We start from the raw sequence: 24,284 nt of genomic DNA on the forward strand, positions 1-24,284 counted from the left end.
GCTTGACACATACAATTTGAAGCCCTTCTCTTTCTTGGTTGTCGAAGTGTGACATAACTTTTGTATGATTCGACTCACGTCGTTGACCGTTACCTTTGGAACATCTTGAAGGGACCGAGTAAAAAACGCCATACTGTAGTTGTTGGAATGCGGAAGTGAGTGTGCATATAGCCTATTGGATAAAGAGGAGCGGGTTTCAGATATTGATTTGGTTTTCCAGTAAGTTGGCATGTGTGACAAGATATAATATATTTAGACACATCACGCTTCAATTTTGGCCAAAAGAAATGTTTCAGGAGTAACTTGTATGCCTTTTTCACCCCCATACGGCCAGATGTATCATGTGGGGTCTGTAACACAAGTTGACAGAGAGACTGTGTTATAACATCTGTACAACGGGATCACCAATTGCAAACTCTCCATGCGGGTACCCACTTTCGAACCAACAACCCTTCCTCCAGGTGATACCAAGAGGAAAGATTGAAAATTGTGTCATAAGGGACCATTCAATCAAACAACTTAACAAAATTAGAGTAAGCTTTTTGTTCCTTTATCAAATCATCCCATGACACAGAAAAAACGGAAGGGACTTCTAGTTTTACTCACCATTTCTTTAGATTGAGGTTTAACATCAGCGTGTGTTTTACTCATAGATCCGGTCATCACACATGACGGCAACACATTCAAAGAACAGACAAAGGTTTCATCACCATCTGGTTTAGAAGCCATCAAAGAGGAAGTAACCACCAAATGTGGTGAATCATCCTTCCAGACTCGTTCACCAGTCAAGTCATTACCCAAGATTACCTGTACTCCTTCCACAGGCAAACAGGAGTGTACAGCAACTTCCACTTCTACTTCTCAAATCAGATTGCAAAACAAGTTTATTAAGTAGAACAGATATCACATTAATACCAATGCCCGAATCAGCACATTACTTCCAGTGTAGGACTCAGTGGAAAAAGGCAACAGACTCTAAGAAAGGTCTCTGGTGATCCTGTACCACAGAGGATTTTAACTGGTACATCCTTTGTAGAATCAACCAATCTGACAGTACTTTCTGTAACATGAGTAGTAAACACTGAAAAACCAGACGTGCAATTTTCCTGACCATCCTGCAGCGTCAGGGCATTTATGGCCAAAGCAACAGGTTTTACAGGGAAAACAAATTTAGACTTTAGAAGTCTCTCCTTTTGTTCTTAACAATTGACATTTGTTGTTCCAATGACCAAACACATGACAATAATTACACGTATTTGCTCTATTGAACAGATTTACGCCAGGGTTCTTTTTGAAGATTTTCTACATAAGTTTTATAACCAAAAGAGGTCTTATGAATCAAAAAAGAACTCGTCGGCCTTAACGACCGCCTCATATGCAGTGACAGGTTTATGTTCACTTATATAAGTTGTTACACGATCTGAAACTGAGTTCAAGCACCATTATCTCTTTTAAATCGACTAGTGTTTTTACTCCAGAAGCTGCACACCAACGATTAAAATCAAGTGAGATATTGTGAACAAACTCAACGTGCGTTTGTTTTTCACTTTTCTTCCAGTGCCTACATTTTTGCTATCCCTGTACAGCTTTGATCAGCTGTTCCTTCATCTTGGATGAGCTTTCAAGGTTGTTATAGGAAAAGATGAAGCTGATTGGTTGGTTCTTGTGACATGATCCGCGGTGCACTTGCAGCATTCTGAAAAGTTGAAATGTTTTTACCTCGATGCGGCGCAGAAATAGCAACCGCGTTGCTTCCATTATAAGCACATCTGCCACGCTTCTACGTTTGAAATAACGAACTTGATTGCACAAAAGACACGATATGTGAACAGCCCCTTATCCACCTGATAATCGGCAGCATCCTCTACACTGAGAGAAGAATACGCTTCTTGGGCTGTACCTGTAAAGACTGGCCAATTTCGCACATCTGCAACACGTTCGAAAAATAAAAATAATTGCTTTCTCATCAAATTTAGGAATCAACCTCATATTACCCACAACATCAAATTTACAAAAATCAAAACCGCGTTCAAGTTCAAGCAAGTTCAATCTTCAGATAGATCACCAATAAATTCCTCAACCTTCGTGGCAATAATTAAAGACAAATGTATGGCTACTTACATTTTCAAAATAAGTACTTGAGGAAAATCGTTGGGTTAGAAATTTCTTCTAAGTAAAATTTAGAAGAATAAAAAACTATCTAAACTCAACCCTAGTCTTTGTACAGTTACTTCCAGTGGATTTTTATACACTGTAAACCAGCGTTTGCAGTAGCAACTGATTAATGAGTTACCACTAAAAAACACGTACATGTTCCCGAGACAAATGCTTTAACTGCTTTCACTGCACAAACAAAACAAATGAAACATATATATATATATATATCTCAGATCATCCTATTTAGGATACCCCACTAAACCTAAATGGGGAAAAGCATAATCCCAGAACAACAAACCCAATGAGGAGAAGTCAAATTCAAACCAACCATTAAAATCCTCCAGAAGATTTCCACAATAAAATATTCAAGAAATACTATTCACAAAAAAAAAATAGTATTTAACAAAATTATCCTCAAGTTAAGGAAATTAACTACTCAAATGAACTACCCAATTTTAAGGAAGAGCCCCCACATTTGTCACAACCAGCTCAAAGTCGTAAAAAAAAATGGAAGGAGGACATAATATGGCTGGCAAGGTAGCAACAAAATTATTGACATATGAAAGAAAATAATATATAAAACAAGTAAGGGATGAAAAAATAACAAAAAAAATTGTCTGACACAAGATTTTATAGTTTCAGACAGAACAAGTCTCATAACTAATAACAAAATCCAAAAAAACAACCCAAAAAAAAAACAAACACAAAAAAACAGAGCAAACAAGCAACACCACACTAACAAAGCCAAAGCTTTTTTATAGAGGAAAGAACAGGTGGACATCGTTCTCTTGATGAGTCATTGTTGGGGGGTTGTTTTGTATTATTTTGTTCTGGTGGGCAAAGATGTTACAATTATTTTTATTTATTTATTTATTTTTTTGAAATATCATGATTTTATCATGATTCTTTGTCATGTTGTTTTTTCTATTTTGCAAGCTGTTTGAGCATTACAGCCAAATTAATATCCGTATAATAAAGACAAAGCTTGTTACAATAAGGTAACAAAATATAAAAATGTATGGCAGATATTTAGGCCAAATTGGGAGAAGATAAAAATCTTTGTCATTATTTTATCTTTGCTATTTAAAAAATTTAGAACAAAGATACACATAACAAATACACATAATATACAAATAAAAATAAACAGTGTTTTATTTTCAGGTGCAACAGTATTAAGCAGGAGCATTCCAAAAATTAAACAAATACAAATAAAAATAAAATACTATTTACATTGATTCCTATTAAAGCATCTGTATTAACGTTTTTCAGTCAAGAGTATTGACGGATTTTTCTCTTTGTGTTTGGTGTTTTATTAACATTAAAGGAATAATTCACCCAAAAATTTTAATAGGTTGTGTTTTGTTTTTTAAACCTTCATGTACCCACTCAAAAGTTGTTTTTAAACCTGAATGAGTTTCCTTCTTCTGCTAAACATAAACTCTATTTTGAAAGAAGGTGGAAAACCAAACAGTTGCTGGTTCACCCCCCACTACATTACTATCAGAGTCAATGTGGACCAGCAATTGTTTGGTTATCCAGATTCTTCAAAATATCTTCTTTTGTGTGCAGCGAAATATCTTCTTTTGTGCGCAGCACAAGAAAGAAATTAATATAGGTTTGGGACAACATGTGAGTGAATAAACAATGACAGAAATTAATTTTAGGGTGAACTATTCCTTTAATTACAGTCGGGAGCATGTAGCCTACTGTCCCTTTAAGACCTGCACGCATCTAATATACAGACATGCATCGTGCCAAAGTTGTGTACTTTCATTTTAGACATAACCAACTGAGTCTATACAGAAACCTTTTGTGTTTTGACAGTATTAACACAAAACATAACTTAGTTCAGTAATCAGGCACAGTTTAAAGGGCTTTTTCATTTTCGTACGCACACTTTGAGTGTGCTCAGAAAAACCGCATGTCAGAACAGCACATAAATGAAACAGATTAATAACCAGTAAGGCTTTAAAGCAGATGCAAAAAAAAATATATATATTTTGTGAATAAGTGCCATGTCCCGTGAGAATAACCGTTATAGTTAACAATGATGTTAATGCATGTCGCAGTATATTAATTCCGCGGCACCAGAACTGCAGCTAATAGAACGTATGCTGCAGCACAATACATTTATGCATTTAGCAGATGCTTTTATCCAAAGCGACTTCAATCCAATGCATTCAGACTATACTTTTTTTTTTATCAGTATGTGTGTTCCCTGGGAATTGAACCCACTACCTTTTGTGCTGCTAACGCAGTGCTCTACCACTGAGCCACAGAAACACAGGAATACAACGAGATTTCTTTAAAAGCAGACCGTGTAGACATTTTTATTGTCCACGATCAAAAATCTTCATATCGCACACCCCTAACCTCGGCAGAAATCGCAGACCGAGGGCAGACCGGACCGCAAGGGCACTTTAGTGTCGGACCTCAAAGGGGCAGGAGCTCAAGCCAACATACAACCCCCCACCCACACACTTTGTTCACGCCACTGCTGACCTGTATATTGATTTCTTAATGTAATACTTCACATATTATATAACAATATAGCAATGAAGCCACAGTTCTCTTGTTTAAAACTTGTATGTGAATATTTTAATGCAAAAATCATGATGCCCTTGTTGTATTTTTCAGAATGTGGGATGAAGTTTTACAACCAAACATACCCATTTAAACTTCTCAGACTTTTCTCTCTCTTTCCAAAGAACCAGATCAACTGTAAACTAGTTGTCAGACATGAACAAGAGAGCGCCAGCCTGCAGGAGAGACTCCAGAATGCTCTTTCTCACAACAAAACACTACAAAGCCAGCTCAACGAAATGAAGAGAAAGATGGCAGAGTCTGACTGCAAGGTGCAATGCATTCACAGTCACACAGCACAGAAAGAACCGATAACTGAATATTGTCATATATCAATACACTACAATTTATTGGCTAGCATGAGACATTTTTTCAGCGTCATTAGTTGATATTAGTTGAATATTTAATTGTACTAATTTCCTCTATTTTTAATTCATTAAATGCTAATTTTCTCTATTTTTACATTTTAGTTTAATTTTGCTTTCCACACTTAACACTAAAAAAATGAGATTTTTTTGAAGTTGCAAATAAAATAAAAACGATTGTACAATTACAGTATGCTTTACAAGAAAATACACAATTTCATTTTCTCTACTTCAAAATAAACTTTCACAAATATTTTTTTCAGTGTAGTCTTTAAAGTATCCTCTAATTTCTTAAAACACACATCATTTAAAAAGAAAATCCCATACATTAAAAAATAAACATCCCTTTTTTTCACACTGTACTTTATATTGCTGTTTGTAGCATTCAAAATCATTTAGCTTAGTTTTTATAGCTTTATTTTGTAATTATTTAGTCAAAATAGTATACATTTTCTTTTACTTATATTTCATCTGACATGAAATAATTATTACCTTACCAGTATTAGCCAGAATTGAAATATCAGTGCATCACTGCTAAATAGACACAGTAACACTTCAGCTGAATTAGCATTTATAGATTAATGCATGAATTAGAATTTAGAATTTTTTTAATAATTTTGTCGTCTTTGTGTCAGAGCAAAGAAGAGGTGATGGCGGTCCGTCTAAGAGAAGCTGACAGCATGGCCGCTATGGCTGAACTCCGACAAAAGATAGCCGAGCTAGAAATACAGGTGAGAAATATCATCCGTATCTATTGATCAAGTTCAAAAAACTTCATAAAAGTTCTGTCAAACTTTATATCAGTGTAATTAAGTGTAAGAGTGTGTATGTATCGCCCTGCAGAAAGAAGAGGGATTGATCCAAGGCCAGCTGAATCACTCAGACTCCAGACAGTATATAACTCAGCTGAGAGAGCAGATCGCTGAACTCAAGAACGAGGTGAGGCTATCACATAGAAACACACACACGTACATGCACTAGTGTGCTATCTTTCACAATCTAAGCACTTGCATCTCAATCTGTGATCAGAAAAAAAAATCCATAATGTTTGCAACCCACACTGTTTTCAGTAAAAAGTTTCCCATGATCCCAAGTTACTACACAAACCTGGTTTCTCGTCTTCTTAAATGGCATTTATCTCAGTTTGTATGGCTTTTTTGTATATTTTATAATCTAAATCTTTCCGTTTGCACTTTGTCACCGTTCTTATTATTACGCTCTGAGCGGTAACCTGTGTACTCCGTTTTAAAGTGGTATTATAGTGCTTTTCTTGGCACTTGGGACCTTCCCTAACCACAATAAAAACCACTCGAAAATCTTTTTCCCCATTCCCCCCATATGCCCTCACACACACAGATGGCTTTGATGGTTTGATAGTGTGGTGCTTACCCACGCACACAGTCACAGCTCGATCTCACGCACTTCAAGTGATGATCTTGCTCATTTGTAGAAAAACCTTTCGTGACAGGGGGTGTGAGAGTGTGTTGACATTCTCGTTCTCTTGTATTTATTTCCCTCCCTTTCACCTCTCTTTTTCACGTATCACTCTGTCTCTCATCTCTCGTTTTCATCCCTCTTTTCATTTTGATTTTGTCATCGCCACTCACGTTTCCTCTCGCTCGATTTCTTTGCTTGTGTCAGTGTTTACATACAAATGTGATTGTGCTCCAGTTTCATGGTTACTGTAATCACTGAGTTGTGATGCATTGTGGGCGCTTTCAAAGGACGGATTTTACATCAGCGTTTTACGTGTGCTCATATTCATCCATGAAATCAGGTGGCCATATGTTCTGTAGTGCCAAAGACTTTGTAGAATTTTTTCGTATTTATTTTGTACTTCAACAGTTTAAAATAAGTGATGTTTTAAATTAATTCATTAGTCAATATTTTATATGGGGTAAATTTCTGTTTTAATTTTGTCATGTATATATGTACTAACTATCTCATTTCTCAATTTACCACAAACTATGTGGAGTTGTGATATATCAATTTCTGTGATCTGTTGCGTTTATTAGTGGTGTCAACTAATTACAATTTGCCATGAAATGCAAGTTTTTATTATTATTATTATTATTATTATTTGTATTATATTATTATTATTATTATGTGTATATATGTGTGTATGTGTATATATATGTGTATATATGTATGTATGTGTATATATATATATATATATATATATATATATATATATATATATATATGGGTGTGTGTGTGTGTGTGTGTGTGTGTGTATATATATATATATATATATATATATATATATATATATATATATATATATATATATATATATATATATGTATATATGTGTGTGTGTGTGTGTATTTTTTTTTTGTGCCTTATTATTGAACATAAAAACCATTCACTAGCCTACAGTTCACAACCAACCATTTCTATCCAGGACCAGGAGTAGATTTAAAGGCTCTCCTCAAGTGAAAGTGTTCATGTGTTCAGTTTTTTTATATATATATATATATATATATTTGGTTTATTTATTGATCTTTGTATATGGGTAAATGGACATTGTTTGGTCACTGTTGCACATCTTGCAGTTTTTCAGTATTTCAGCACTGAATGTGCTTTTCATTAAGATTTGTGAATGTTTCTTTAACAGTTCTTTTAAAAATCTCGGTGATGTCCTAATTCGGAAATGCTGTGCACTGACTTTTGCTCTGTGGTTTTGGCTGAAACGAGATCAACCAGACAGAGGAAGTGAGAGGTGGGGCTTGTGTAGATGATTGTCTCAGGACGCTTTTCCATTGGTTAACCACAGCCCCTCCCACTCCCACACGTGCAAATTGCTAAAGCACTTATTGGGAAACCCATGACGTTTCAGATCTGAGATTTTAGCAGAATACCTGTTTTAGACTCTCACGAATGTTAGGACACACACGCAAACACACTCACTTATGCTCACTGACTCAGAAGGGAAGATCTGAAATGAGAGCAAAAAATTGTGGTGAATTTCTGTCACGCAAGAAAATCCACTGTCTACATGATTCATACAAATTCATAGTCGCAAAACATACAAATGAAACCACTGATTTAAAATGTCAAAAACAGCCTTGTAAATAGTCTTGAGGATGGGTATGGAGCCAAATCAAACTAAATAAATGTAGATAGTTGTTGGAAAAAAAAATAAAAAGTTAAATAAACTAAATCACTAAATTCAAATTATTGATTAAGAATCTTGCATTCTTACTTTAACATTACTTTTTCAGTGCAAACTTTTTCAGATAATTTGTAAAAATAATTAAAACTGATTTTTTTTATTAAACTTTTTCTACTGTTTTTTTTTATTATTATTATTTGCAGCCCAAACATGCATGTAATCTTTTTAACATCAAAGTCTTAGTAAAAGCACCTCTTAATCAATTTAATCGAAACCACGGCGTATTTAACACAGAAATGAGATTGACAAAGTGATCTCAGCCACAGTGCATGTTTATACTTTGCTCTAAACTCTCTGATATTCACTAAATAAAATTCTACATCAGTACATTTTAATAATCACCATGTGTTGCTATTTAAATATACCATCTTGTTTCATGCAGTTTAGTGAAATAACTGTTCAAGTGAAAAAAAGATGGTTAAGTGGGTTAAATGTATGAAGAGTGCCTTTAATGTTAGTGTTTTTATTCCACAGAAAACTAAAGGAATGTGATGCTCAGAAAATGAGTGCTGTACCTGGTTCTGGAAAACCTTACTGTTGTTTTCAGTTCTTTTTTTTCTTTATAGATCAGAAGAACATGTTCATCTTATCTTGCTGTGACTATACATGATATGAAGGCTTACTTCCTTTTAGACTTCCTTAGTATTCAGTTATTATTTTCAGCATCTCTTATCTCTTCATGCAGTCCAGAGTGATACTCAAACCTTACCATTGTGGACAAGTCAGTTTTACACTTTAAGCTTGATAATATTGTTATAAGACCAGTTTATTATTTTTATATACTTCAGACATCTAGAACAAATCTGTGTTTGTGCATCAATATCTCTATTTTATGTTTTAGGTGCAAGATGTTGGCTAATCAGTTTTTTGTCCATTGTATGTTAAACAACATGCAGGATCACAGAACGAAAGAGTGACCAAAAAACTCATTCACTTAAGAAAAGGAGGGTAATTATTATATGAAAGGTAATAATTAGCTGTCTGCGTTCACACGTTGAAAGTTTCAAAAATTAGTCAATTTTGTTAGTTTTACTTATATTTTTTAAAGGGATAGTTCACGTTTGAGGAGGGGGTGGGGGGGGGGGGCTCTTCATGCTTGTCATGTGACACACAGCAACCAAGATATCACTTATCTTATGCACATGCACTTTGTTTCTGATGAGAGAATTCAGTCAGCGAGAGCACGCGGTGAACAAAACACCAGAGTTTTAGCAATTGAACGTCTCTGATTGGTCATTGCATTCACAAGCGCTACAGAGACATGTGTGATTGGTTATAATGCCCAATGTTATAAAAGGGGCGTTGCTACCCTCAGGCCATCCAATATATATAGGTGACTTTTTTCTTTAGTAAAACAGTTAAGAAGATTTTTAGGTGAAACTGTGGCCATTGGTGATTTCATTAAATTCAAGTCAGCAGCTGCATGTATTTGGAAAAAAAGCAAGGGATGCTAAATTAATACCTGTGGCTCCTGCAAATACACTGAGGTCTTATGAAGCGAAACGATCAGTCTGTGCAAGAAACTGAACATTATTTACAATTCTTACCTGTAATGCATCGCCTCAGGCAAACAGTCTGGAGTGATGTCCAGTTCACAAATGAATCATTCTTTTTAACCAGATAAAAAATATTATTATTATTATTATTTTATTATTTTTTTTTCTGATGAACTATTTGAAAAAGTTCACCAAATCAGACTGAATAATCTGAAACAGTTCACAGTTCGGGCATTACAGATCTACAATCAAAACTTACATTCAGATGGTCAATCCAATTCAAAATTAACAAATGTAATCCTGTGATGCTGGTTTTGACAACTTCAGTGCTCCAGTTCCTCCAAGAGGAGACTAAACTGATGAAACAGTTCCAACTCAGACCGATGTGCCATTGATATGCATATCTGGACCGAGCACTTAATTAAAGGGGTGATATGAAGGTTTTCTGGTTTATCTTTGTCTATATAAAAAGGTGAACTTATATGTGCACTTCATTTGCTTTTGGGTGAACCATCCTTTTAAAATCTTGTTGTAGACTCTTGGATAAAAAAGAATTGCAATGCATTTTTGACTGACTTGGTCAATCAGTTGTACTTACTACATTTTGCATAAGCTGGTCCTTCTACTAGGCAGGCACTGATCCAGAATTAGTCAAATGTTTTATTTTATTTTTTTGCAGAGCTGCGTATTTGTTAAATCCTTTTCTCAAACATTTTAGATCAGGCAGCTGCGTGGACATTCCTCCAAGTTCCAGAATACCAGTGGTGGCGTTTATCAGGACCTATGTTTGGAAAGCCCAGCATCCGGAGAAGGTGATTACCTCAGTTCGGACGAGGACCCTCTTCAGAGCCTGCCTGTGAGCTCCCTGTACCCGCACCACTCTTCACCTCATCTGGACAGTCAAGGCAGCACGGACAGCGACGGCGAGGAAAGGAACCCCATTCAAACCCCCTGCCAAGACCCTCTGCCTAACCAGCAGCAGCTTTACCCGGGCATGGTGTGCACCGAAGGACTCGAGAACTGAAATTGCTTGAAATGGTGACACGGGACGCAAGGAATCCTTTAGGAATAGACTGCACAAAATGCACACATACATAGCGAGAGCGAGAGATTATGTACATTCACCCAGAAACTGTCAGAGGCAGGGCAGGAAACCCATGCGTAGCGTGACACTCTCATAGCATACTTCACCCTCACTCGAGCTGTGGCCGAAACTTGAAAAAGGCGCCTTTGCTAAGACACATCCAAATCCAGCATTTGCCTTCCATCTGTTTGACTTATAACATCTCCACAATCTTCAGTTTGGTGGTTAGAGATTAGAAATACAAGAATAAATTAAAAGTGTTTTAAAAAGTTTACCTTCTACGCAGAAATGACATTTTAGGCACTAAATATTTGATTTATGTCTAAACTTTGTTCTAGATCATTAGATTTGATGTTTGGTGTACTTGGCAAGTGCTTTCAAATTTGGACACAGTCTCTATGTCTCTCTCTCTTATTCTTTGTCTTTTTGTCAGTGTGTCTGTTGCACAGTTCCTAAACGTATTATATTTCTTCCCAGGACTGAATTTGGAGTTCTGTGTTACAAAAAACATACACAGACAAGTCAAACTGTCGTCTTCTCCGAGTGCCAGAAAGTTTGGTCATTTTTGCCATTTTCTCCTTTCAGAAAACAGTGTGGCCTTGAAACTACCTCTAATTTATCCAGACACTCACTAAATCCCTGTGAGCATACCAACTTCACCGATACAACCCCCATCTGGCTTGAAATGAGCTGACGGAGGAGAGAATAAGCAAGCAGGATACACACCTTCGGGTACACTAAACGTTTGCTGCATCCTATCAAATCTTTGGCTTTGGAAATCATTGGATTGTTTTTGTCACACTCAGTTGGCGTCAAACGTAGGGACCATCTCTACTGTTTCTTTAGAGGAAAGCAGCAGATTTGGTGCTTTTCTCAATCTGGATGTCTTGTTCCTGTGGAGGATGTGTCTTTGTTCCGGTGGATGTGCACCTGTTATGTTTAATTCAAACGCAACAGACACTACAATCACTTTAATGAGAGGTGAATCCTGAGAGAAAGAAAATAAGAATGAACAAAGTCTTATTATATAACGTAATAGGGATGTTAATAGTTACATACATAGATGAATATTACCGTAGCTCATCCATGTATTTGTGTGTGTTTTATACAAAACAAAGAAAGCTGATCAAAGTTTGGGATGGAGAAAAATCCATTGCTAAAGAACTAGTGTCAACATTGCCAAATGTTTTTTTATGTTATTTATGAGTTTTATTTTAATAATGTTAATGTACTTCATGCAAACAGAGGCCAAACTATTTCATTTGTACTATTCTTCTGTGCCAATCCTGAAAAACAGCATGAAGCTGAAACTACAGGGTCTCCAGAAAAGAGATTAGTTCGATTACAGAAAAACAACTGCTGCTATGATATATCTAGTTAGTTATTTTAATTATATTGTTTTTTATTATTTATTTTTTTTTTTGTTTAAATAATTTTTACTCCCATGTAAGGTAGATCTATAAATCCAAGATAAACTGTGAAAAAGTTATTGCTGACTTGGCGCTTACCAGCAATGATTTGTACACTACATAAATACCCTCAAACAATTATGCAATATTGATTTGCTTTTCACATTTCGGTCCCACTTTATATTAAATGGCCTTGACTACTATGTACTTATATTTAAAAAATACCTATATGTAATTACATCTGTAATTAATTTCTTTAATTATATTTATATTTACATTGCTGACCCATCCCTTAAACCTACCCATACCACCCAACCTGTCCCGAACCTTACCCGTATCCCACCTCAATAGCAGCAAAAGTGTTTTGCAATACAATATGAACACAATAAGTGCACTGTACTTATTTTTTATGTAAGTACATAGTAGTTAAGACCACCTAATATAAAGTGTGACGCACATTTCAATTGTTAACCATCTTAAGCATTGTTTCTGATTTGTATGGGTTTGTGCTGATTCAAAAGCAACTTCCTGAAGCATTAATGAAGACTGTAGCACTTGGTTGTTACAGAAAGTCTCCATCTGTAGCGCTAAAGCTTGCTTGACTAAACTAAGGTTTACAAACAAACGGAACTAATGACAGTTAATTCACAAAATAATGCGAGATTTAGTAGATTTATACATTATATTACACAAATCTTTCATACTTGTAACAGTTTTCTTCCTTTTAATCAAGTTTGGTCACTTAAATTTTTTTACCCACAATTTCGTAACCTGTCTTGAAGACTTCCATCTAACTCAGTACTGTCTACGATGCTGTGTTCGTCTGACCACACATGGTACATCAGTGTCATTGCCTTTCCCCACCACTGCCTCATTTTGCTAAAGCTCATCGGTCCTTGCATTTATCAGACATCTGACATGTTTACATGACTTTCGGAGAGCGATACATTGCCGACATTTGCACCCTTTTGACAAAAACCAGTGAGACGCTGCTCTCAGTCATATCTCTGACAGTATGATGAATTTCAAGACATTGGAGTTTTGGGGAGAAGTATTTACTGAATATGACATGTTCATAAAGCATATCTCCTTTTGAGTGGCTGTAAGTTATCAAGATAGCCTGGGGTTGCTGTTTTAACGTACCACCGTGTTTTATTGACTGAATTTTTTTTTTTTGTCTAATGCAAAAAAGTTTGTGTGGAATAACTTGTAGAGTAATGCCGTTATCACTGATTTTTTATATATATATATATATATATATATATATATATATATATATTAAAAGAAAAATTGACATAGAATGAGAAATAACTGAATTAAACTCATATTTTATGCATAATAGACTATTATGATTTTAATGTTGTTTCATATTGCACTACAAATGAAATCTAAACCTCTAGCATCGTCTTTACTAGGCCTTTACTCTGATTTAGAACATCCTTCCTGTTCCCCGGCGCCCTCTGTAACATTTAAAACCATCCACAAAACCGTGTGCTGTTTATAAACTCTTCTTTACTAGAAAAGCAGCAAGTAAAGGAAGTCGCTTTGCACCTTTCATTTCTTGCTGGTCTTTAAAGGGAAACCTCAGAGGGTCCCAGAAGCTGAAAGACTTTATCGAGCAGTCGTTGTACCAACATTTGTTCTGGTTTGGGACTGTTGGATTTCAAATAGTCGAAGGAAACTTTCTTCACAACTTGATTACAAAACACAACGGTTTTGTGGTGTGAGTTTTAGCTTCTGAAGAATATTTGCTAATAGGAAATCAGAAATGGCTGTTTTGAAATTAACTTTGAATAAGAGTTCTTGTTTAGAGACTTCATTTTGTTTAAAACAAGAAGTTAGTCTAATTGGGAAGACTTTTCCAAGCGTGTTTATCGTTACCTGACCAGGAACCATTTTTAGATCATCAATGGGTGGCTAATATGGTCAAAACATTTCTGTCTCAAATTGAGCTCTTATTTCAATCGCCTTCAGAAAGGCTGATTTATGTTCTAATCAGTGGAAGAAGAAAAAAGATGAATGAAAAATGTTACAGTGATTAATAATATCAGTACTTTGTGGTATTGTGAGTCAGTTGTCCCTGTATGAAGTCTATCACATCTCAGAAACACTATATCACATTTTCAGTTGAAGCTGAATACTGTTAGATTTTTATTTTCTTTCTTTGGTAACATCTTTTCATGGCAGTTTTTATCTCACTCTTTTTTCTGCTTTTTCTTGTTTGTTGTTGCTTGAAGGTTGCCATGTAAGCAATGATCATAATGGAACCCTGATTGGTTTCATGAAAGATGTGTTGTAGTTACAGTAGACAACCTAACTACAACAAAATGCATAAATAACACTTCTATGCATGAACTTGACGAAAGTCACTGTTCAAAAGAATTTTTTTTAATGCCTCCTTGTTTTTGGTCTTCCTGTTTCTTAATTACATGTGGCGATAAAATGGGAAAATAATATTTGTGTATAGCACATGTAATATCATTCAAGTGTTGCAATCATACAAAAAATATTCTTACTGTGTATTGTTTTCAGTGTTTTTATTCATATGTAGTTTGAGTGCTATCTTAAACACCGTGTGTATCAAAACAGCAACCCTAAAAGCAGAGGTCAATATTTCATACACAGCACATTATGCTTTCAGGTGTAGCCATATTAAATAAATGGCCAGTGAGGGCATGAGGTCATAACGCAGAGGCTGATGTGACATATAGTGCTCCAACAGCTGCCTTACCTCCTTTCACCAGTACGTAAATTTCCAGTAGTCTCCCCATGACACCCATCAGATCACATCCTCTCTCTCCTACAGTTTTACTGATGTGTTAAGAATGACAGTACTAAAGATTATATAAATGGCAATGTTATCAAATGATGATCCAGTGTTCTGTATTTGATGATAAAATGTATTTAAAAAATAATAATAAACATTTATGCTATACATTTGCGAAGTTCAAAATTTGGTGTCATGTGTATGTATTATTTTGCATTATGACAGCAATTCTTTCATATTTTTTTTGGGGGGGGGGGGGTTGTTGTTGTTTGTTTGTTATTTATGGTAGAAAATAATCACCTTAAAATTGTGCACCATGACGGAATGGTGACCAAATGTTCATTTTGATTAAACTAACCCTTCGAAGCTCTGCGTGCATCATGAAAAAGTAATTGTTTTGGGATAGAAATCATGTGATCTAGCTTTTTAGCTTGTTTTATATTGAATAAAACACATTTAAAGGGATAGTCCACCCAAAAATTCTTTTTTTTAAAGATATTCTGAAGAAAGTGGATAACCAAACACTTGCTGGTACCCACTGACTTCTTTATTTCGCGTACTATGGAAGTCAGTGGGTACCAGCAACTGTTTGGTTACCCACATTCTTCAAAATATTTATGTTCAAGGGAAGAAAAAAACTCATGCAGGTTCTGCACAACTTTATATGTAAACAATGGCAATTTATTCACTTTGGGGTGAACTATCACTTTAATAAGGCCACTTAAGCCCTTATCTCATGTGTGTACATCACTTAAAACATTTTAAATATCTGGATGTGGAAAAAGCTGCTTTTAAAAACAGAATGGTGCTTTTTTTTATATCCATTTCTTGCTAAACCAATAAACCTGCAAACTGCAGCTTTAGACAAACCAAACTGAGAGCTTCTTTTTATTGTCATCCCTACAGCGCAAATGTCACACTGGTTGGCCTAAATGTGAGGACTTAATGTCAGTTATTTATCTGGTTTTTAAGGCATGGGTAAAAGAGCTAAGTGTTGTTGCACCTCGCACAACCACACTCGCCACGGTTCATCAGTCTTTCTTACAGCCTCATCACTTTTCCCTTTCTTCCTCTCTTCCTCTCTTCCTCATCTATGTTTCCAGGGGGTCTGTGAGTGTTTGATACCTTCAGGGACAACAGAGTTAAAATGATGCGTCATAATCACACCATATCACAAGCCTCGGTCTACCTATGGTTTACATTCGCAATGAATGACTACTGCAGTCATTTTTGCAATGAGAACATAAAATCACCACAGTGCTTTTTATTAGTCACATATCCACGGTTCAACAAAATAGGTAGGCCTACTAAGCTATGTGTCCAACAGAAGACGCTTGTGCTTTCGATGAGAACACCCTGATTTATTTTGCTGATAGATTTCCTTCGCATTGCAGCAGCAGTTAGGGTTAGTGTAAGTCTGGTTTGTAATAGCGCGAGGCAGAGCGCGCGGCGGAAACTGACGCGTCTGTGGTCGGCCGGTTTTGTGAGCGCGCGTTACGGAGGTTTCAGTTTTGCTGCGCTTTAAGGAGCGCGCACCTGCCCTCAGTGATTTATTACTGCCAGTGACGGAGCGAGACACGACACAGTAGCACGGCCTAATCCGTCTGCAATACATTCAGTCAGATAATAAAAGTAAGAAGCAGTATTGCATTTAATGTTCATTTTATTATAGAAACACCTCGGCTGGCTCTGGACGCATTTACTGGTAAGTCTTACACGGTTTATTTTGAAGTTAATGGTGCTAATAGCAGTGAACTGACAAAAATCAATTCACGGTCATTAGTTTTTAAAATAGGTTTAGGTTTTACCACGACATTTTCACTTAATACACCTAAAACCACTTGTCCTCAAAACAATACCTAAACTTTAAATTATATAATAAATAAATATGTTATAGCCTATGTGAAACTGTGTTCTGGAAGGAAGGGGTTAAAATATACATTTTGATGAGTTTCTGTGTCCCTGCACACCGTTAGATGTTTATGAAGCATTTTAAAACATTATGTAATATCAAAGTCTTAGTACTTTTACTTGCTTACTATCAAGAGGATCACAATGGGTCAGGAGAAGTTTAAAAATTATTATTTGAAGTAATCACACCAATTGTAAAGAAATAGTTTTTAGTTTTTTTCCCTCCCATGCATTTGTACCTGCAATACCAAATTCATCAAATTGAACGTTTAATATACTTGTGATATAAAAATATAGACTTTTTTCAACACTGTAAGATGACACTGTAAGATTGTCTCTCTGTGGTAAAATAAATATAGACAAAAAAATCAATTGAAAAAACACTTATTCATTTATTAATGGCTAGACTTGATTTTATTTAACTTCAATTCAGTATTTGTTTTAAGATCTGAAGTCTGTTTTTGCCCCAAGTTTCTCCAAGTTAATATTTAGAATTTCATATATTAATATTTCATGATTTTAATAGATAATCAACAAGACCAAAAATATTTACTACAACAATCATGACTGTTTATGTTTCACTGAAATAGTACATTGAGCATTTAATGAACACTTATAAGCAATACATTATATGTCACATAGACGCAGATTTTTTTTATTATTAAGCTATTAAATATTTACTTTTTGGTACACCAGATACAGCCATTAAAAATAGATTTTAATTGTATAAATAAGTAATATCAAAATTTCCACAGTATTTCAAAATCTAAAACTATTTAAAAACAGATCTATTTATTACATGACATCATAAAACAAGAGTAGACCATAGAAGGTGCTATAGAAATTTCTATATTCATATTTAAATATAGCTCATATCCACTGAAACTCTAAGTCTAATTAATTTCATAAAGTGATTGCAAATAATGGAGATTAAGTAACAGGAATACACTGCTTATCATCTGAGAATCTCTGACTTGCAAGATGAGAACACATTTCCGTTTATTATCCCGAGTTTGTATTTCATGAATTATATATATATATATATATATATATATATATATATATATAAAAAAAAAAAAATCAGCTCATGAAAGCTGTTGCTTTTTTTTATTTGCTATTTTAGACTCTTAAGAGAATCTGTGCATCCGCTGACAAAAATAAATAAAACCAAGTATTATTTATTTTTCATTATATGCATGGATCAAAATGAGTTACTAGTGTTACTAGCTAACATTTAATCCTCATTTAAATCAATACATATATTATGCTGAGATTTAAAATGCATCATGTCCCTGTATATATGGTTGTCATTTATTTTCGTCTCTCCATTTTTAGTCCTGCAGGACAATCTTCTCTGTTGCTAGCTATCTGTTCATTATGCCTCGTTCATTTCTGGTGAAAAAGAGCAGGAAGGGAGGCTTTCGTTCCTCTCTTCCCATCGCTGACGTGCCTTATCTAGGCCTAGTGGGCTGGTCTGTCCCCATAAAAGTGGCTACACTGCCAGAGGAATCAGGCCAAGAGATACAACCATATTCTCCAATCATGCAGCAAAACAGCACACACAATAGTCTCGATAACAACTGGAAAACAGGTATGTTAATTTACAAAATTAATTTATAATACCTGAGGAAGTTATGGGGGTTCCTTTAGATAAGATATTGTTCACTGGGTTTCTGCAGATCCTGCAGGTTTCCGGTATGACCCTCCTCCGTCTCCAATGCACTGGTTACCAGTCAACTCTAGAGGCATAGCAGACATGCAAGGGCTCAACAACAGAGACAGTTCAATGGACTGTTCTCTGATGAGCCCTCGGAGGGATACGGGCCCAAAACATTGCAGCTTATGTGGCAAGGTATGTCTTTTTGTGTCCAAAAAAAAAAAGTGATATTCTTATGTAACTCTGAAACACTGAAGTAAACTGTCTTCAGGCCATTTTTGAAATATTTGTTTCAAATACAAATCCACTCCTTTGACCAGCTCCTGCAGTCCATAAATCTTGCTCACCAAGATATAGAAGATAAAACATGTTCCTTGAGAAGCATTTTGATAATATTTCACTTTATTTTGGCCTAAAGCCTTTCTGTGACAGGGGGGAAGCTTTTCACTTCCTGAGTCGTTCTTTAAACAGTTCTGGTTTTCATTTTTTCCATTAGGTTTTCTCCTCTCTCACTCGTCTGGAGTCTCACGTGTACAGATTGCATGGTAGCCCTCATGGACGTTCTCTGGTATTCCGTGACAGCAGAGACCCCTTGATGCCATGCAGGGTAAAATAGAACCATTAGTTTGCAATTTTTCATTTCTTTTCTTTTTTTTTTTTTTTTTTTTTTGCGGATTCACAATGAAAGGTTGTTATGTCTCCCTCTGATGCTGAATAGTGTAACTGCAGCCTTAGTAAGTGGTTGTGCCAAGTGGATTAACTGCAGACCTGAGATCTCCAAAAAAGGGCGTGAACTCCAAAATTGGGCAGAACCTCCAAAGTGGGGTGGGGTCTCCTTTCGCAAAGACTTTTACCATTGGCTGTGGCTTCAGCCAATTGTTACGGACTTACATTTCAAAATAAAACTTTATAAATTAAACATTGTTTCTAGTTTATCTAAAATAAAATATGCTATATAAATAAACATTCTCCATGAGAGCAGAGGCCAAAGCTTGTGGCCAGTGGTGTTTGGACCCAAGTCTGAACCTCTGCTTCATGATGTAAACAGGAATCACTCAGGAGCCGTCCCAGCAGAGGGGAAAGATTTTACTCTATCGTTTTATTCCAAGCAACGGGGCCGTCCCGGAACACGAAATTCGCAGGCTAGGAGGGGTAGTGATGCCGGGTGTAACTAAAAAGGTGCCATTGAGCGGTGAGTCTCATATTACATAATCGTATTAACTGTTTATTTCCTGAACTGAAACTTTCTTTACCACGCTATTCAGTGCCAATCCCGCCATTCAGTCAATTTCACTGGTTAAGGTAAGTTGTGGGGTAGGTTAAGGGGTTAGCATTTTTTGTTGCATAGTTTAGGAAACACTTTAACTGACACAACCAATAAAAACTTCAGAATCAGTTGTGGGGCAGAGTTTGCACTGAAGTCGATTGGGGGAAAAATTGTGCATGCGTGTTAATGGGAGGAAGCCACACCCCATTTTGGAGCTCCCACCCTGTTTTGGAGTTCCCGCCCCTATTTGGAGATCTCCAGGCTGCAGTTATACCCTTCTCGGTTGTGGTCACAAGTGTACATTGTACCTTTTTGTTTTGTTGTTGTTGTTTTTTTCATGTTGGCCATGCCTTTATCTTTGCCAATTCCAACTTTGTTTCTCAAATGTAGATTTGTAGGCGTTTAAACCTTTTTTGTAAGCAATCATTTTTTTTATGAATAAATATGTGTACGAGTATACAAAAATGTCAGTTTTCTCAGTGAAATATTATACAGTATATATATTTATACTGTATAATATTCTTCTTGTAAAACATTTTTGTACACGGATTTTCGGTAAACTATAAAGTTATTTTTAAATTGTCATTGCATTTGTTCATTTTGAATTTCAGGAGCGAACATTTGAGTGCAAGGAGTGTGGGAAGGTATTCAAACGCTCATCCACTCTGTCCACTCACCTCCTGATCCACTCGGACACACGGCCATATCCCTGCCAATACTGTGGCAAGAGATTCCACCAGAAATCCGACATGAAGAAACACACCTTTATACACACCGGTGAGACTCACAGAGATTTGAATCTTTGAATATGATGGAATCATTAGGATAGATGAAATGGGGGGAAATTGCTTTTCTTTATTTTCAGAACCTTACAAAATAACAGTAATGCATTAATAACAGTAAAGTATACTGTATTTCATTTACCATATATTGAGTGCATGTGTTTTGATTGATCCTCATTTGACAAGGTTTATTTTGTGATTTGTTTAGGAGAAAAGCCGCATGTGTGTAAAGTGTGTGGTAAAGCCTTCAGTCAGAGCTCCAACCTGATCACACACAACAGAAAACACTACAAACCCTTCAGCTGAACACACGCTCCTCTAGGAAGAACCCAAGCAAGAACTCTGTGAACTTACATAAGTTAGCTTTAAACACAAAAAGTATTATAAATTATCAAGTGCATAGTTTCTTCTCATTTATTCACGCAGCAGTGCCTAAGAGCATTACGTGTGAGATGTAGACGAAAGTGTCATCATAGCAGTACATCCGTAATAAATGAATGCAAAGAAAAAGATAGAGTGCACAATTGAATGTATTGTTGACTCATATAGATGGATCTGGTGATACAGAAATGAGTCAAGCAGCAGTGCAGCTGATGGCCGCAGGTTCATCTGAGTCACTGCAAACCAAGTTTGTTTATAACTGTTCACACAAGTTGAACCTGTGCATAAATAAAACGGAAAGCCACAATTAGATATCACCAAGTTTTCACACTTTTTTTTTCTAAAGCCCATAAATTTTAATGGCTTTTTAAAACTTGCCCATACCAAGTAAATTACTTTCAAAGCTTTATTGCTTTGTGATTGCTTTTAAGACTGTACATGTGTCAAACAAAAAGAATGATGATTTATTAGTTGGGCTTTATCCAGCTCATCAGCCTTCTCTAAGGACTTCACATTATTGAGATATGAAAAATTTGCTTTAGGAGAGTGAAATGCAACCAGTAAAAATGTACAAATTAATGTAAAACAGGAGCTCTACAGACGGTGTAGTAGACCTCATAGGAGTCAGATATTCATAAACCATAAATTATGTCTGTAATTGCATACTGCGTGAATGAAGTACAATGGATGACACTCACCTGCAAAGCGGCCCTCAACACATGGACCATATAAGAGCAGACAAACCTCAGCTGAACACACAGAATAAATCTGACAAATCCAAAAATAATAATAATAATAATAATAACATGATGTTATTTGCATGTCAAATGAAATTTGACTAGATGACATCTATATTTTTAAGTACTTCCAGAGCTGCTTTTTACCTCCTTGTCTGTCTGCAGATTGGCATCTTCAGACAGGAACAGGAATGTAGTGATTGTGTGTCGTCTAACATGATTGATCAGGGCCTCTGCAGGTGTAGCAGGAGGCTTGTGGGTTGTGGTCTGGTCAAGGAAATCTGGGCACCTAAAGTCAAAAAGAACTGATATTTTAAATATTAAAAACAGTTGTGCTCCGTAATATTTTTGCTGAAAGCATTAAACCATTCAAAGTTTTGGGGAAAAAACAAAAAAAAAACATTAAATCAGCATAGATGCAAAATGGAGGGGACAAAAAACACAAAACCATCTCGTACCTATCATAAATAAGGATCCAGGCAGATTTTGCAAAGTATGCAACAGAGTAATGCACCAGCAGCATAGCAGTGGGTCTGGACTCTGGAGGGTTTAGCAGATGTACTTCCAGGTAAAGGGGTTTTCCCAGCAGCATATGCAGGGGCTGGTGGTATTGTGGGTAATAATCATTGTAGTGAATTTAAAAAAAGGCTGTAGTTATTGCACAAAATCTTATAAATGACTTTTTTGGGGTTGCAAATCAAATGCTTCGATTTTCTCGAACGTTAACATTTCACTTGGAAAAAATGGTTTATATTTTTCAACACATGTAAGAGAAGACTCTAGGTTTTATATGAAAAAGATATTTTAAAACTTTTGCAATCCTGATCTGATATAGAATAACTCCAAACACCCCCTGAGCCCCCCTGAGAAGGTCCGAGGGAGGGGCTTTAAACCAGATAACCCAGGGGTGGATCAGCGGCGGATGGATGAACCGAAAAAAACGAAATGCCAATCCATTGGGAAACACACAAAATACACACATAGTTTTCTTGAAAATGTCCTTGTTTGATTCTGATAAAACTTTATACAAACAAAAACAATGTTGTAAAATTAGTAAATACAGCTGTCAGTTTAACATGTATAACTTATCAATTGTAATTAATACCCAAGTAATCTGATAATTTTTTTTATTTAAGTTTTATTTGTGGTTTAAGTTATCTGCTCAAAAAAACTATTTTAGATTAGATTAGATTCAACTTTATTGTCATTATGCAGAGTACAAGTACAGAGCTAATGAAATGCAGTTAACATCTAACCAGAAGTGCAAGAATATAGTGTTTTATATACATATAAGTGCAGAGTAAGTGAAGCTATTAATATATTAAGCAGAGTATGTACAGAATATAAATAGGAAAGCAATTGTAGGGATTATATGTACATTATGAACAGCAGCAACATAAGAACAGTGGTAATAAATACAGTTGGATGAGTGTGCAATAGTATTTTTAAACAATGTATTCTATGCAAAATAACACATTTTATAGTTTATATAAATAGTTACTACTGTATGCTTTGTACAGTAATAGCTTGAACAATGTGCAGTCTGTGCAAAATATGAGTAGTGCAATACATGTATGTGAAGTACTGTGACCAGTGCAGTAAGAAAGCAGGTGCAGGTTAGATTGGTGGTGTGGAGTTCAGAAATGTCACAGCCAGGTTCCACTACAGCTCCATTGATGTAGATGGGTGTGTGTGCATGATCCCTAGTCCACAATGATCTCCTTTGTCTTCTGGGTGTTTAGTTCCAGTTTGTGGCACTCATAGCAAGGACATCGATAATCAGAATTGTTTATGTTCAGCATGCATGCTCTGTCTACTGAACGTAAACAACGCTGATTAAGTTGATTACAATCTGGGGTACTTTCCAAAATGGAAGAACTGTTGAATGAATTGTATTATTATTGTTTTCTTTGCGCACAAAAAGTATTGTAGCTTTGTAAAATTGCGGTTGAATCCCTGATGTCACATGAATTATTTTACCAATCTCCTTTCTAAGTTTCTAAACCTGGGAACAGTGCAGTTGCATTGCTGTCTACAGTGGATCAAAGAGAGAGCTCTCAGATTTTATCAAAAATCTCTCAATTTGTGTTCTTAAGATGAACAAAGGTCTTACAGGTTTGGAACGACATGAGGGTGAGTAATTAATGACAGAATTAAATTTTTTGGGGTGAACTAACCCTTTTATTCTGAATTAATTCCCTTGAATTTTGAATTAAGGTTTATTATACTATTTTATTTATTAACCAACTTATTCAGTAACATGTTGGAAAATGGCAATGGTGAAGAGAGCACAACACTGCCACCTCTGGAGTGGAGTGTGTAATTACAGGCTGTTAGGACAGATGGACTGGAGATCCAGGTATTTGTCTACGCATCTTCAAAAATCACCACAGAGGAGCAAAAAATACGATTTTTGATATATATATATTTTTGAAACAAGTTCCTTATGCTCATCAAAGTTTGCGTTTATTTGATCAAAATAATAAAAACTAATATTGTGAAATATTATTACA

The 24,284-nt window shown here is 35.7% G+C and overlaps 1 protein-coding gene across 2 annotated transcripts in view; it reads left to right on the forward strand.

Annotated features, from left to right (window-relative positions):
* LOC132143892 (EVI5-like protein) overlaps positions 1 to 21,350 on the forward strand; it is a 57,992-nt gene extending 36,642 nt beyond the window's left edge. The window contains exons 17-24 of one of the 2 annotated variants that reach the window (XM_059554501.1): positions 4,866 to 5,012; positions 5,741 to 5,836; positions 5,949 to 6,044; positions 10,495 to 10,699; positions 18,627 to 18,799; positions 19,101 to 19,211; positions 20,483 to 20,648; positions 20,862 to 21,350. In XM_059554501.1, the coding sequence (XP_059410484.1) occupies positions 4,866 to 5,012; positions 5,741 to 5,836; positions 5,949 to 6,044; positions 10,495 to 10,699; positions 18,627 to 18,799; positions 19,101 to 19,211; positions 20,483 to 20,648; positions 20,862 to 20,959 (1,092 nt within the window). In that variant the 3' untranslated portion in view covers positions 20,960 to 21,350. Of the gene's footprint in view, positions 1 to 4,865; positions 5,013 to 5,740; positions 5,837 to 5,948; positions 6,045 to 10,494; positions 11,093 to 18,626; positions 18,800 to 19,100; positions 19,212 to 20,482; positions 20,649 to 20,861 lie in introns of those variants that run through there. The other variant, XM_059554500.1, reaches the window with a different exon arrangement.
* Positions 21,351 to 24,284: the final 2,934 nt, after the last annotated feature.

This window comes from Carassius carassius, chromosome 7 (genome assembly GCF_963082965.1).
Source record: "Carassius carassius chromosome 7, fCarCar2.1, whole genome shotgun sequence".
Lineage (NCBI taxonomy): Eukaryota > Metazoa > Chordata > Actinopteri > Cypriniformes > Cyprinidae > Carassius > Carassius carassius.